At 43.2% G+C, this 16,133-nt stretch overlaps 1 protein-coding gene across 4 annotated transcripts in view; it reads right to left on the reverse strand.

Moving 5' to 3' along the window:
• Window positions 1–3,408: 3,408 nt before the first annotated feature.
• COL4A5 (collagen type IV alpha 5 chain) overlaps window positions 3,409–16,133 on the reverse strand; it is a 161,224-nt gene continuing 148,499 nt past the window's right edge. For all 4 annotated transcript variants that reach the window (XM_032227460.1, XM_032227458.1, XM_032227459.1 and 1 more), the window contains 7 exons: window positions 13,159–13,287; window positions 12,923–13,021; window positions 11,937–12,149; window positions 10,152–10,329; window positions 7,652–7,766; window positions 5,821–5,993; window positions 3,409–4,688 (listed from right to left, as the gene is read on the reverse strand). In XM_032227460.1, coding sequence (XP_032083351.1) covers window positions 4,607–4,688; window positions 5,821–5,993; window positions 7,652–7,766; window positions 10,152–10,329; window positions 11,937–12,149; window positions 12,923–13,021; window positions 13,159–13,287 — 989 coding nt within the window. In that variant the 3' untranslated portion in view covers window positions 3,409–4,606. The remainder of the gene's footprint in view (window positions 4,689–5,820; window positions 5,994–7,651; window positions 7,767–10,151; window positions 10,330–11,936; window positions 12,150–12,922; window positions 13,022–13,158; window positions 13,288–16,133) is intronic.

Genomic DNA, 16,133 nt, shown 5'->3' on the forward strand with positions numbered 1-16,133 from the left:
TCATTTGTACTCTGCCTTTATTATTTTTCAAACAACCCAAGGTGGCAAACATATCCAATACATCTTTCTCCTCCTATTTTCCCCACATTGAGAATTGTGTGAAATGATTTGGGCTAAGAGAGAGGGACTGGCCCAAGGTCACCCAGTTGGTTTTCATGGCTAAGGTAGGACCAGAACTCACCATCTCCTGATGATTGGCCCCAAATCACCCAACTGGCTTTCATGGCTAAAGCATGACTACAACTCATCATCTTCCGCATTCTAGCTGCCTTAACCACTAAACCAAATTGGCTTTTTGCAGTACTTTTGGTGTTTGCATAATTTTTATGGGTCTGAAATTCCATCTGTTCTTTCCAACTAGCCCTTTAGTCTTGTGTGTACAGAGGTAGTATTATAGCAGGTGACAGCAGTTAGCAAGCTTGCAATGGTAGGTGAGAATGGAGGTTCAGAAAAGACCCACCCTAATTTCTTGAGCTGTAAAGGGGAGAGAAGTACTTGCACTTTAGAAAGACTGGTGTTAACCTTACAAAAGTGACGCGGTGGCTCAGTGGCTAAGATGCTGAGCTTATCGATCAGAAAGGTCTGCAGTTCGATGGTTTGAATCCCTAGCACTGCATAATGGAGCAAGGTCCCATTACTTGTCCCAGCTTCTGCCACCCTAGCAGTTCGAAAGTATGTAAAAATGCAAGTAGACAAATAGGAGCCATCTTTGGTGGGAAGGTAACAACATTCCGTGCGCCTTCGGTGTTGAGTCATGCCGGCCACATGACCACGGAGATGTTTTTGGATAGTGCTGGCTCTTTGGCTTTGAAACGGAGATGAGCACCGCCCCTTAGTGTTGGGAATGACTAGCACATAAGTGCAAGGGGAATCTTTACCTTTACCTTAATCTTACAAGATAAATCAGACAGCAAACAGGACCAGATGAGTTAATTCTACTTTATTGTAAAGCTAATTAAAAAAAAATTCAAGTCTGAAAGTACTCCCTCCACCCCTTTAAAACACAAGAACCTAGGGAGGGTCTCCTCTGAAGCTCCTTCCCCATCCACATTCCTGCTGTGGGCTAAGTTGCCTTTTTGTAGATGACCAGGTTGAACCGTAGGGAGGGGTGAAATGCATCATCAGCCTCTAGTCCCTTTGCACCCACAAGAGATCTAAGTCCAACCCACCTTGAATTCTTTTGGCCTTTATTTATCACCAATTTTCTTCAACCATTAGTAGCTCAGATTCTTGTAGAGAGCTCAAACTTGCAACAAACCTTTGTATTCATTTGACCTGCCTGGAATTCCTGCGATAGGAGTCAGGATAATTTCCCTGCTCCAGGTTCATTTCTTCAAATAAAACAAGCAATGTTTCTTACCATACTTCACAATTGCTTCTTTAACTCATATTGCTGGCTACAATCTGTCTAAAAAAATGAAAGCTTATAGCCTCACCCAGTTTTATAAAGCACTAGACAGCCTGTACCCTGCTCTGCCCTTAACCAAACAGTGAATCAATATGACTGCAGGTGGGCAAAAAAATCAGTGGGAGCAAGAAGAAAGTTCTGATTTCCTGCTGGCTTCCCCATTGACACTTTATGGGAAGCTGGCAGGGATCATTGGAAATGATCACATTACTAGGGTTGATTGTGGCGGCATGGCAGCCCAGCAGGCTAAGCGCTTAAGTGCCACAATTTTGTCAAATTTCAATCCCATGAGTCATGGATTCCAGATTTGGATGCATTCTGTCAGTTAGACCATTTGAGGTACATTGATTCAAAAACGATTACCCTAAGATGCAGTGTCTCGCCCGACTGAAGGTGACAGTCAAACAGATATGAGAGTTTTAGTAGCATAGGTAGTCCTCAACGTATGACCACAATTGAGCCCTAAATTTAGTGTCAGACCTGCAAGCCATCTTTTCTTGTTGGACTGCCACACTTTTTATCGTGGGGAAACTGGGAGGGGGGATTATGTGGAGTTGGGCGATGGGAAGCCATAACAACATTCTTCTCTGAAAGTCAAGGTTGACTTTGTCTCTGCACCTGGCCAGATCTGGATGGGAGGAATCTGTCTTCATAGCAGTGGAAGATTGGACTATGTGATGAACTTGTGGGTATTGGGGCAGGATCCTGAACTTTCAACTGGGTGGGGAAAACCGGGAAGCTTTCAGATTTGGGTTTTCCCAGATGAGCCAACATGGCTCTCTTAATAAATCAGAACTTTGAGGAATATCTTGTCTTGGATTATTTTATTTTGGATGCTATTTGGAACCCTGACATTTAGATTGCTAAGTGAAATCTTTTGTCAAGTAAGTTTTGCCTCCTTTTATGACTTTTCTTGCCACTGTTGTTAGGTTGTTTTTGCAACTGTTAAGTTAGTAACTGTTAAGTTAGTAACATGGTTGTTTCATGAATTTGGCTTTCCCATTGACTTTGCTTGTCTGAAGGTCGCAAAATCAGATCATGTGACTCCAAGACACTGCCACCGTTATAAATACAAATCAGTTGCGAAGCATCTGAAATTTGCTCATGTGACCATGTCAGTCTTTTTTTCAGCGCCCGTGTAACTTTGAAGGGTCACTAAGTGAACGGTTATAAGTTGAGGACTACGTCAACTTATAGGTGATGTTGATGAATCTCTCTCCCCTAAAATGTTACACACAAAACCCTCCAGTCTCTATAAAGTAAAGGAAAACAAAATGCTGGCTTTACTTAACCAAGATTGGAGAAACCTGGTTTGATTCCTGTTTGGTACCAATCTGTGGTGGGATATGACCGATACACCCTGGTACCAGCGTACCAGTGCCTGCTGGGAGCACCAGGTGCCATTCTGGTACCTGCCCTCCTTACCTGTATTTGAGCCGATTGGGGCTTTCGTGCATTGCGCTGAGTTTACAGCGCCTGCGGGATGCTCCGCCGAGCAGTTGGAGATTCACAGGTGGTAAGCATGCATGCGCATGTTGCATATGTCCATGTGGTAGATGCCCAGCCCCATTGCACCATACTGGTTGCAGCGGGATACAAAACCCACCACTGATACCAATGTACAAGCATGTATAAAATGTTCTTCGTAGTTCCATGCAAGGTGTTCCTAACTAGTTTGACTCGGGGATGGTTTCACTGGAAGGAACCACAATACAGACGCCAAAAATGTGCCTAACAACTGACAGGCAGCAATCTATGAACAAAAAATAGTCTTCACTAGTTTTTCACTTTATTTCAGTCAAAAGGATTTTCAAAGTGTACAGTTATTTGGATAAAATACTAGACGTTATGTCTGGGGAAAAGTGGATTTGGATGTGCATTGTGTGTACATGAATAATAGTTATAAACTTTTGTGCTATCTGTATGCTTTGAAGGTATGGTCAGCTGAAACAACATAAATTAATGTCATTCCAATGAATGACTTTTTAGTTGTTGTTTCTTCACAAAAGACTATAAAATCGTCTTCCTGCATAAGATGCCCTTTGATCATTTGGATCTTAACTCCTACAATTCTTAATCAGCATGGCTGTTAGGGGTATTTCCTAGCTAGAGATTACAGGATCTAAAAGAAAAGGGATCAGTTTGGCAAGGAGGCTGATCTAATATTTCACAGAATATGAGAATAAAAACCCTTTAAAATGATCTGTTTCTGCTTTTTGTTGCTCTTATGGACAAATAAAATTATCAAGAGAGTGGCATACAATATAGACATTAATTAACAGCTCTGTTTTTCTTTTAAACGGCTACAACATTATTATACACTTTTTTTCAAATAAAATGTGAGCCAAACCCAGGGAAGAAAATGAAACTTTTAAAAATTCAGTAGTAGATCGCTGGGACCGAGTGTGAGTGAGCGACCGAGAGTGGGGGGGAAACAGATCTATAGAAACTGTTTCCTGACTTAGAACAGTGTCTCTTTTCAGTTGACCTTTCTCAGCTTTTTTTAATATATATATTTATTTATATATTTTTATATATATATTTATATATATATATATATATAGGTTGGCTTGATTTCTTCTGGTGAAGTCAGTGAGCTTAGGCTGGCTTGTGTCTAAATGATGGAGAAGTTGGAAAGTAAAAAAAAATGTGTTTACACAATATACACATTTCATTACTTACAAAGGAAAAAAATAATAAGTTTAAACATTTCATATCAAAATCTGGGAATACAGTAGGATCAATAGCACCACAATGTGGGGTTTCTTGGCACAGCACGGTCTCCTCCTGCAGGAATTGTTTTTATTTTGGGGTGGGGGGTGTTGGCATCTTCGATTTTTGGGGGTCAATTTGGTAAAGAGCATATTTTCAGTCGTTTCAGGTTGACTTCTTCCAAATCTTCCCAATCTTCCCATGCCTTGACTACCTTTTCCATTGTTCCTTCAACTGATTCCTTTAATTAATAAATTTGTGTAGTGGCCAAATTTCTAACCCGCCCCATTCCCCAAAATGCAACACATTGGTTTTGGGGTTCTCCTTCAGGGAGAGGCACTGAGATCTGCATCAACAGGAGTGTCTCTTCTTCAAACTTCTTCTTCTCCTTTTCCACAATAGCACCATTGTTATAGCCGAAGGACAGTGCATTAAAAGATTTCTCAGTTGCTGTGGTGTTTCTCTTTTAATAAAAAGTCTGATGCATTACGTCCTCTTCATGCAAACTTGGCATCGGCTGATACGGGCCCGAAGGTCGCCAGCCTTAAGAGTCTCCGACTGAGGTTTACTGGTCAACAGAAATGCAAAGAGGACACAACATGAGTTGGGTGGAAAATAAGGGTGGAAAACATCTAAGCGAAGGGATGTCCAACCTTGGCAAATTTTGGACTTGTAGACTTCACCTCCCAGCACCAAGGACCCCTCATTTTAACCCTGAGTAAAACAATATTTTCTTCTATTGGTATCCTAATGGATTTTGGGTTGGGATTTGGTTCTGCAAATTGTGAGCCATGGTGGTGCAGTGGTTAGAGGGCAGTACTGCAGGCTATTTCTGCTGCCTGCCGGCTGCCTGAAATTTGGCAGTTCAATTCTCACCAGGCTCAAGGTTGACTCAGCCTTCCCATCCTTCTGAGGTGGGTAAACTGAGGACCCAGATTGTTGGGGGCAATAGGCTGCTGACTCTGTAAACTGCTTAGAGAGGGCTGTAAAGCACTACGTAAGTCTAAGTGCTATTGCTCTTATATGAATCTAATCTAGATGATACCAATCTTCTGAGTGACCTGAAGCTACAGCTAAAGAAACCACAATCTAGAACAGCGATCACAAACTGGTCATCCATGGACCACTGGTGGTCTGCGAGAAAGTTTTGGTGGTCTGCAGAAATTTTTTTGCGTTATTTATATTGCACTAAATCGTGGATCCTCAAACTATGGCCCCAGGGCTGGATATGGCCCACTGAAGCAATTACTCCCACTCGCTGATGGGATGGGGTCCTTCAGGCACTTAGCTTGGCTGCCACTTTAGTAGCTCCAGCCCTTCCCTCCCTCCCTCCATGGGAGTCCAGGCGCTTCAGTGAGCGGTGCGCGAAAGTTTGGCCAGGCTCCTTGAAAGAGTTTGCAGTGGGCCGATCTAGCACCCAGGCTGGCTATAAGACAAACATTCATTCTTGACTGTATTTGAGATTCCTAGCTGCAATGGACAGCAAATCTAAGATTGACCCCGGGTGCATCTCTCTGCTAGCAGGCGGCCAAGCTAAGTGCCTGAAGGATCCTATCCCGCCATTAATTCATATTAGTGGTCCACAGGATTTAAAATTATGAATTTAGTGGTCCCTGAGGTCCGAAAGGTTGGTGACCCCTGATTTAGAATGTTGCGTGTATCCAATGTGTGCATTAAAAAAGGGAAAGAGGCAGACTTACTTAAACATTTCTGCTATTTCCACAGTTGCCAGCCAAAAACTGTATGAATTGGCATAATAGTTGCAGGTCCCTCGGCCGTGGCACTCAATGAAGGGAGCTGAGCGGAATTCCTCAAGACAAGAGCCAGGAGAAGCCAAGGCCTGTCCGGATCCTTCTGCCCCAGCACTGGTGTGCTAGAATAAACCAAATCAGTGTAGGTCAATCAACAATCAACTTAAGCCAGGGTTTCTCAAGCAACCTGAAGAGGTGTGGACTTCAACTCCCAGATTTCCCCAGTGAGCATGAAGTAAACCATCCAGAACATAGATAGATACCCTGTTTCCCTGAAAATAAGACCTCCCCAGATAATAAGCCCAATTGGGCTTTTGAGTGCATGCGCTAAATAAGCCCTCCCCTGAAAATAAGACCTCCCCAAAAATATTGCAACATATCAGCAGCCATGAGGTGACCTCACTCGCCTCCTCCTGCACCTCAAAAATAATAAGACCTCCTCGAAAATAAGGCCAAGTCAAAAAAAAAAGATCCTGTCTTATTTTCGGGGAAACACGATAGGTGCCAATAATGTCTGTTGCCAAGCACCTGAATTTTGTACACATGTCTATGGGGAGGCACAATAATAATTATTGTGTGAAAAATGTCATACGTCACTTTTTTCAGTGCTATTGCAACTTTAAATGGTCATTAAATGAATGGCTGTAAGTAGAGGATACCTGTAACAACAGAATCTTAAAAGTCTGATCATGTTTTCCCTTAAAAGTTCCTTTTAATGATCTCCCACCACTTTGGATTTTTTAAAATCTTGCACCGATGTGTTTCCACAGGCCTCCAATTCCTTTTCTAAGGTCATTTCCAAAACTCCCCATATTTTTTAAGGACAAGAATTTCCTTCAGAGGTGGTATTCTACCAGCTTGCACAAGTGTGGGTGAACTGGTAGCGGTGGCGGTGCAAGGCTCCGCCCATCCATCCAGACATCATCATGGACCTTCTGCGCATGCCCAGGCAGGCGTACTCCCGAAACAGAACCGGTAGTGAAGATAATAGGATACTGTTACTGGTTTCCTTTCTTCCTCATCCTTTTTTCCACTTCTCCTGGTTCTCTATGCCTGAAAGGGATTCCTAAAATGGGTGGACTTACAGCAGAAGTGGTATTCAGCACGTTCTGACCAATTCTGGAGAATTGGTAGTGGAAATTTTGAGTAGTTCTGAGAACCGGTAAATACCACCTCTGACTGGCCCGGGCCCCATATATTCTCTGCCTCCCGAGTTCCAGTTGATCAGGAGGAAATGGGGATTTTGCAGTAGCCTTTCCCTGTAGTCGGGAAAGAATGGAGATTTTGGAGTATCCTTCCCCTGGAGTAGGGAGGGAATGGAGATTTTACAGTATCCTTCCCCTGGAGTGGGGAGGGAATGGAGATTTTAAACTATCCTTCCCCTGGAGTGGGGAAAGAATAGAGATTTTACAGTATCCTTCCCCTGGAGTGGGGAGGGAATGGAGATTTTACAGTATCCTTCCCCTGGAGTAGGGAGGGAATGGAGATTTTACAGTATCCTTCCCCTGGAGTATGGAGGGAATGGGGATTTTACAGTATCCTTCCCCTGGAGTGGGGAGGGAATGGAGATTTTAAACTATCCTTCCCCTGGAGTGGGGAGGGAATGGAGATTTTGCAGTATCCTTCCCCTGCCACGCCCACCAAGCCACACCTACCAAGCCACACCATGCCCACCAAGCCATGCTCACAGAACTGATAGTAATTTTTTTTTAATCCCACCACTGACTTACAGGCATCTGAGTTGTTGTTGCACAAATGTTTAGTTGAAGGCACCACATACCATCATGAATGAATATCCGATCCAGAGTGAGTACCAGCCTTGTGGGCACGAGGGGATTTGAATGGTCTGGCTGTGGACTGCTATGACCATCGCAGGAGCTTCACAGACTGTGCAACTAAAAAAAAACAAAAAACAGGAATAGGGTGAAAGGAAGGGAGAAGAAACTGTATTAAAAGACTGAAAACAATAACAGTGGAGTAATCGCTTGGCAGCTTACTTCATCCATCCGTCAATCAGAAGTTCCAGGAAAGTCTATCAGCAAGACACAGATTCAGAAATGTCCTACAGTTTGCCTTAACCCCTGTCTCCAATCAGGAAGGCTCCATTGAACCATGAATGTGAACAGCAGCTCATATATTATTCTCTAAGAAATTGGTTGATAATCCCTCTTTTAAATGTGCCTAAGCTAAGGTCAGGAAACGGCATTCTACTGGAGATAATTAAAAGATTGGATAGCCATTTGTCTGAAAAGGCATAGGGGCTCCTGCTTGAGCAGGGGGTTGGACTAGAAGACCTCCAAGGTCCCTTCCAACGCTGTTATTCTGATATTGCTGGTCTGTAGCCTTCCCAGTATTGTAGTGATCAAGAATTGGAGAGCCATCATTTCAACCCCTGTTTCTAAGCTACATCTGGTAAATGTGAGGTACAATCTGGTAAATAACAAGTTAATTTGGGGTTAGGGAAAGACAAACACAATGTTTTGAGGTGTTGAGTTTAATATCCATTGCAGAAAGACCAACCTTTAGTCCTCCTAGGCTGCATTAACAGAGCGATAAAATCAAGATCTCACGAAGTGTTAATATTGATTTGATTGATTGATTGATTTAATGAATTTATAGGCCGCCCAATCCCGAAGGACTCCGGGCGGCTTACAGAAAATAAATTTTAAAAAGTGAAGAGTTAAAAGAACGGAGGAAAACAGATTAAAAACCACATCATGCACCCAGTCTAATCGGGGCTGGACCTTGGTCATGAGCCCCAGGCCTGCCGGAATAGCCAGATTTTGATAGCCTTTCAGAAGGCCATGAGAGTGGGTAGGGTCTGGATCTCTGGGGGTAGTTCATTTCATAGGGTCGGAGCGGCTACAGAGAAGGCCCTCCCCCGGGGAGCCGCCAGCCGACATTGTCTGGCTGACGGCACCTGGAGAAGGCCCACCCTGTGCGATCTTATCGGCCGTTGGGAGGTATGCGGCAGAAGACGGTCTCGCAGATACCGTTTTATAATGCCTTGGTAAGGCCACACTTGAATATTTCATCCAGTTTTGGTCACCACAATATAAAAAAGATATTGAGACTCTAGAAATAGCGCAGAGAAGAGTGACGAAGATGATTATAATATAACAACAGAGTTGGAAGGGACCTTGAAGATCTTCTAGTCCAACTCCCTGCTTAGGCAGGAAACCCTACACCACTTCAGACAAATGGATATCCAACATCTTTTTAAAAATGTCCAGTGTTGGAGCATTCACAACTCCTGGAGGCAAGTTGTTCCACTGATTAATTGTTCTAACTGTCAGGAAATTTCTCCTCAGTTCTAAGTTGCTTCTCTCCTTGATTAGTTTCCACCCATTGTTTCTTGTTCTACCCTCAGGTGCTTTGGAGAATAGCTTGACTCCCTCTTCTTTGTGGCAGCCCCTGAGATATTGGAACACTGCTATCATCTCCCCTAGTCCTTCTTTTCATTAAACTAGACATACCCAGTTCCTGCAACCGTTCTTCATTTGTTTTATTTGGGAGGAGAAGGCTAAAATATATGATGATTGATTTCAAAAACTGGGTATATTTAGTGAAAAGAAAGACTAGGGTTGACTTGACAGCAGTTTTTCAATATCTATCTCTCATTCTGCAAAGTATCTGAAGGCAGGACAAGGTGCAATGGATGGAAACTAATCAAAGAGAAAACCAACCTAGAATTAAGTAGAAATTTCTTGGCAGATCAATTAACCAGTGGTACAACTTGCCACAAAAAGTTGTGGGTTCACCATCCCTGGAGGTTTTCAAGAAGAGATTGGACTGCCATTTATCCGAGATTAGTATAAAGTCTCCTGCTTGAGCAGCAAGTTAGACAAGAAGACCTCCAAGGCTCCTTCCAACTCTGTTCTGTTAATTATTCTGTTAATTAATGTTATTTTGTCATTCTGTTACTCTGTTAGTTATTCTGTTACTCTGTCATTCTGTTAACTGCTCTTTTACTATTGAATCTTGAGTTCTATATGGAAATGTAGCTGCTTTTCATACTGAAACAAGATCTGCCTTCAACGTTTTAAAGAATTCACCCTACCTGGAATTGGAAACTTCTCCATTTGAAAGAAAAAAAATGCTTTGTTTTATATATAAAGATGCATCCTACATAAAACATATCTCGTAGTTTTGTAGAACTACTGCTCCACCAGTTTCCCATGTTCAACATCAGCATCCCCATATAGAGGGACGAGAAAAACCTGTGTAGGACATGCCTAACTTTTTTTCTCCTCCTTGAAACCCAAGAATTTCTTGCTCACCGGCTAATAAAAGGTTGGATATTCCTTCCAGTTAGTGGCTCCATGCTCATTGGCATCGGCTCAGGAGTGGAAAGCCAATAAGAGTAGTCATTCCTAGATGCAAAGTTACACACGTTGTTGATGTTGCAAAACATGAAGGGCATGGTGCTGAAACGGCGGAGACAGCTGCCAGCAGTGCCTAGCAAACAAAAGATGCCATATGAATGAGATGTGAAACAGGTTTTCTCCTTCCTTCCTTCCTTCCTTCCTTCCTTCCTTCCTTCCTTCCTTCCTTCCTTCCTTCCTTCCTTCCTTCCTTCCTTCCTTCCTTCCTTCCTTCCTTCCTTCCTCAACCTCCCCTTGCACATATGTGCTATTTGTTCCAGACTCTACGGGCCAGTGCTAATCTCTGTTTCAAAGCCGAAGAGCCAGCACTGTCCGAAGATGTCTCCGTGGTCATGTGGCCGGCATGACTCAACAGCAAAGGTGCATGGAACGCTGTTACCTTCCCACCAAAGGTGGTTCCTATTTTTCTACTTGCATTTTTTATGTGCTTTCGAACTGCTAGGTTGGCTGAGGGTGGGACAAGTAAAGGGAGCTCTCTCTTAAGCAGTGCTAGGGATTCGAACCTCCGAACTGCCGACCTTTTTTTATTGACAAGCTCAGCATCTTAGACACTGAGCCACTGCATCCCTCCAGCTATCTTACCAGAGGGTAACTCTGGGCAGCTCCTGATATTATAAAGATAAATATAAATAAAATACTACAAAAATACAAAATACTGTACAATACACAGCCCTAGCTAAAAGATGGGGAGGGAGTAGGATGAGCATGGGTGAAGGCGGGATCTGTTATTGATCCATCAACCACTCTTAATGTGAAGCTCCTCCTTTGCTTTCTGTATCAGGAGACTAGCTCTTCTCAATCTGGCATGCCATAACTATGTTAAGACTACAGCTCCCAGAATTCCTAGCCAAGGAGTGGCAGTGGATGTACAGAATGCCAGGTTGGTCAATGTTACGACCAAGGTTCTTAACGCCATCCTCACATATTTCATGGTTCTACTTCTGGGAGAGATACAGGTGCCATCTCAATGGATGATCAAGTGGGCTCGGATGAGGAAGACGAGAGGCTTTAGGTACAGCCCCCACCCAGATGGAAGGGGTTTATTTTGCAAGACTCTCATGGATGCAGTGAGGGAAGGAATCTCCTGTCAGGCCTCCAGTCATATTCCTTTTAGGATTTTTGGCCTGCCACACTCTTTCCTATTTTACTATGCTGTTTCATTAGTGGGAGGGGGAATAGTAAGGAGTATAATTTTGTTGTCAAAATAAAACATTCCTTTCTAGACGCTCAAGCTCATTCTTTGTCTCTGCACCTGACCGGAAGTGGATGAGTTGAGATGCTAGCATGGCAGTGGAAGATTGGACCATGTGATGGACTTGTGGGTGTGGGGAAAAGATCATGAACTTTCAACTGGGTGGAAAACCCAGGAAGCTTTCAGATTCGGGTATTCCACAGATTGTACCAACATGTCTCTCTTATTAAATTGGAACTTTGATGAAAGCTCTGCCTTGGACTCTGATTTAATTCTGGATGATATTTGGAACACTGACATCTCCTAAGCTTCAGTCAAGCCACTGCTTCCCCAAACTCCCTGTCCAAAGTGCTTTGGAAAAGGAAGCAAAAAGCACAAAAAAGACTGAAATATGAATTATGATAATATTATATAATAGAAGTGGCTTCCGATGCCGTCTTCATTTAAAAAACAAACCAACCCTGCCCACAGCAAATACGGAACCTTACCCAGATCCTGCCCATGAGCTCTCTCATTTCCTTGCACATAGAGAAGGGAAAATCCATCATAGATCTGGTTGGTTCCTGGTGGGCAGAAGGGGGCATCGGTGGTTTGGCTGTGACGAGTGATCAGGAATCCATGGGCGACTGAACCTGGTCCTGGGAGTCCTGGAGGACCTTGCAATCCATCAGGGCCAGGAGGCCCCTGTGAACCACGCAGACCTGTGTGTGTGGGATGAACAAAGTCAATCACACCTCTCGACAGATGGACAGGTGCAAATCTGAAACCTCAGAACAGGGGTCAGCAACCTGCAGTTCTGGAGCCGCATGTGGCTCTTTCATCCCTCTGCTGCAGCTCCCTGCTGCTGGCGGGCATGGCAATTTTGAGAGGAGCTTCTGGTTGGATGGGTGGGGGAAGCAGGGCATGCCAGGAGGAGACTCTATGGCAAGGGGTGGGTTTTCCGGTCAGCTCCACAATGGATAGGGCTTTCAGTTAGGACAAGTAAAGGATAAAGGAAGCTGCACTAGGAGGACACTATGGTGAGGCAACTGGACTTCCGGTCGGCTCCAGAATTGAATGGGGGGGCCCCTTCCCTTTAAAACCTTTGTGGATCTTTGAGTGTTTAAGGCTGCCAACCCCTGCCTCAGAACAACCAGCCTTCCAAATAGGTTGGGCAAGCCCAAAGTTGACACAAATTGTCCAGGACCAATTTTGGAGAGACATCGCTTACGACCAGGATAGGAGACTTTGCTTCCTAACCTGACACAGCTGAAGTAAGACACTTTGTGACATTGGACTCTTTGCTTTGACACCATCCTGCCTTTTATCTGCTGGCAATGAAAGCTGAAGAAAAGCTTCCAAAGATTTTCATCTTCCTGGATATTCAGTTGAATGCCCCCCCCCCCCAAATGAGAATGTATCTCTGTCTCTTTTCATTGCTTGACACCCTCTTCTTCCCCCATTCCCATCAACAGAAATGATGCATTCACTTTACCTGGCTGGCCTGGGAGTCCTCTCTCCCCTTTACGTCCTGCTGGACCATCAGAACCAGGGGGACCATCACGTCCAGCATCACCAGGAAAACCAAATGAACCTATGGATATATTTTGCTTAATGAATTGGTTTAGATCGCTTGTAAAGACCCCCATCAAGATGACTTTAGTTGAATGTCAGAAGACATCTATCGAATGGCTTCCATCCATAATTGTGACCCGTCCAGAAAGAACTTACCTGGCAAACCTGGAGGCCCTGGGAGTCCAGGTAGACCCTTCATTCCAGGCTGCCCTGAAGGACCAGGTGGCCCTTGATCACCTTTAACCACAACTGTTTGTCCAGGTGTACCAGGTATACCTGGAGGACCTAGGATAAAGAGAACATTGAGAAACCTAAATCATTTAGTCAGGTGGTCCTTTGGATGGTTCGTGAAAAAGGATGGAATAAAACAGGGTCAATATCTAGCATTATGAGATGCCACCAGCAGAAGATGGATTGGTCTCATCCTGGTCTCAAAACTGTTTATTCAGGCCGAGTTAGAGAAGAGGTTGGCTTATCTCTCCTAGGCTTTACATCCTGCTTGGTACTGATAAGGAAAAAGGATATATGATCTGATATATAGCAAATATGCCCACAAAGAATTCCATCAATAATCAATTTTGTTTTATGGCATCCGAAAGGTTCCTAAGAGCAAAGAAGGCCAGCTGTTTACAGAAAAGACTTCTGAATCAGAGCTAAAGTTGCTGCTATTGCTATTCTTATTCTATTGTTTTCTATACACTTGACATCTGGAACAAAAGTTAGATATCAATGTTAGCTACCAATTATACTCGGCCAATACTAGGATTCGACTGATCTAGAGCAGGTCCAAGATTTGCATGTTATATTAAGATTTTGTTGGTCTTGGAAGCGTTTATTTCTCCACTTTTTGAATCCTACCCATCATAAACAAAGAATGACATCTAGCATAACACCTATCGTGTTTTTAGGATTATAAGACGCACCTAAATTTAGAAGAGGGAAACAACAACAAAAAAGAGGTTTTTGGCCTCTGCAACCTCATTTTTGGCCCTTTTTTTGGGGGGGGGGCTTTTTCTGGCCCTTTTCCAGCTTTTTTTCTATCCATTTCCGAGGGTTTCTTGGCTCATTTGTGAGGTTTTTCTTGGCCTGATTTGGAGGGGTTTTTTGGCTCATTTTTAGGCATTTTTGGCACGTTTTTAAGGCTTTTTTGGTACATTTATTTTGGAAAAACAGGCTGAAAAAAGCCTCAAAACTGGCCCAAAAAAGCCTCAAAAACGGGCTGAAAAAAGCCTCAAAAATGCTTTCGAACTGCTAGGCTGGCAGAAGCTGTGACAAGTAACAGCAGCTCACTCCATTATGCAGTGCTAGGGATTCGAACCACCAAACTCCCAACCTTTCAATCAACAAGCTCAGCATCCTAGCCACTGAGCCACCGCATCCCACCATGTCCCAGATTCATTTAACCACCCTTTTACTAACTTAACTGTGATGATTCACTTAACAACTGTTAGAAGAAAAGTTGTAAAATGGGGCAAATTTCACTTAGAGGCTGCCTCACTTAGCAACATAAATTTGGGGCTCAATTGTGATTGTAAGTCAAGGACTATTTTCCTAAACACATTTGGACTATGTTAGTATCCCCCAAATTAAAGTTGTATTGGAGCAGAACTCTTTTAATCGCCATAGCTTTTGTCAACCCAAGGTAACCAGTCAAAAGGTAAAAACTGACCTATGGCCTGCTCACTTTGTGAGTGGGAAGCTTATTGTACAACACTGCTTGCATTCAATCTAGAACAGACATCATGAAAATTGGATCTGGAATAAACTGTGGGATTATGAGACAACACTTCATGTACAGATTAAGCTAAAAGGATTTGGGAAGGATCTGCAATAAGAGGTGCTAAATGTTGAAATCCAGACACACCAATCAATGGCTTTGGAAGAATTGCTTTTGCTACATAGCAAAATCTTGCTTTGTTCGTTGTGAATTACAGTCAGGGAAGAAGAAGGGAACCAGCAGATTTTGATTATTCACTTTTGTTGCTTAGATTTCACATCTGCATTTTAACAAGCACAATCCTTATCAAGCAGGAATCAAATGAGTTGAAGGAGAGAGGGGGGGGGAGAGAAAGTGAAAGAGAACTAGAAAGTGAAACAGAGAGAAAAAGACAGAGAAAGAGCTAGAGAGTAAAAGAGAGAGAGAAAGAGAAAAAGAGAACATGAATGAAAGATTATATATATATATTGAGATTCCTGGCTTTTAAGAAGAATGTTGCCAGCTGCCATCTTTGCAAACCAGAATGCCTGTGGATAAAGGTAACCTTTTTGGTTTGAAAAATGAGTCCTGTGAGAAACGGTTGAAAGAATGGAGCATGTTTAGTCTGTAAGATGAGAAGGCTGGCAGAAACCAGGTGAACATTCTTCCAATGCTGGAAACTTGCCACTTTTCCCAGTGCACAAGGCTAAACCCAACAGCATTATTTATGAAAGAGTAGATTCTGGATGAACTTCTCAAGAACTTCACCATCAAGCCCTTGAGTCAAATGTGGCTTGGAGGCTAATTTCATGTTAACAGTTGGACTAATTTTAACATTCTTATGGCTGAGATTAGTTCAGAGCTTTGTAAGTGTGATCTGGGGAAGAAGAAGATGCCAAAAAGAAGAAAACAGAGGTATTAAACAAAGACTGGGTGTTCCCATTCAGTCACCATAGGTCCCACTTCAGAAGATGATCTCTTCAAGAACATGCCCTTCAATCCTGAAAGAAGGTTGACATCTCTTCTCTGGAATAATGGCCTCCAGTAAGACCCGCATGTTATTTGCTAATCACGTATTAGTTCCCTTTACATGAAAAGAACAGGTTGGACTAAATGTCCTGCATCAGTGCTTCTCAACCAGTGGTCCATGGACCCCTGAGGGGGGGCACGATGTCACAGGAGACTTGAATAAATATTATGATTTAAATCTTGGGAGTCCGTGGCCATTGTCCATGGCCACAAAAGGTATTTAAAGGGGGTTTGTGGTGAAGAAAAGATTGAGAACCTCTGAACTACATCATCGACGCACAACTGGTGGTTATGAGAAGACTCATATCCCTGTATTATATCCCTGAAATTTAAATCTCACATTAGTCAAACCACTGATTGCCTCTGATGAAGAAATAATCTGTAGCTCACAAAACCGATGCCTTCA

This window comes from Thamnophis elegans, chromosome 12 (genome assembly GCF_009769535.1).
Source record: "Thamnophis elegans isolate rThaEle1 chromosome 12, rThaEle1.pri, whole genome shotgun sequence".
In the NCBI taxonomy this organism is placed as follows: domain Eukaryota; kingdom Metazoa; phylum Chordata; class Lepidosauria; order Squamata; family Colubridae; genus Thamnophis; species Thamnophis elegans.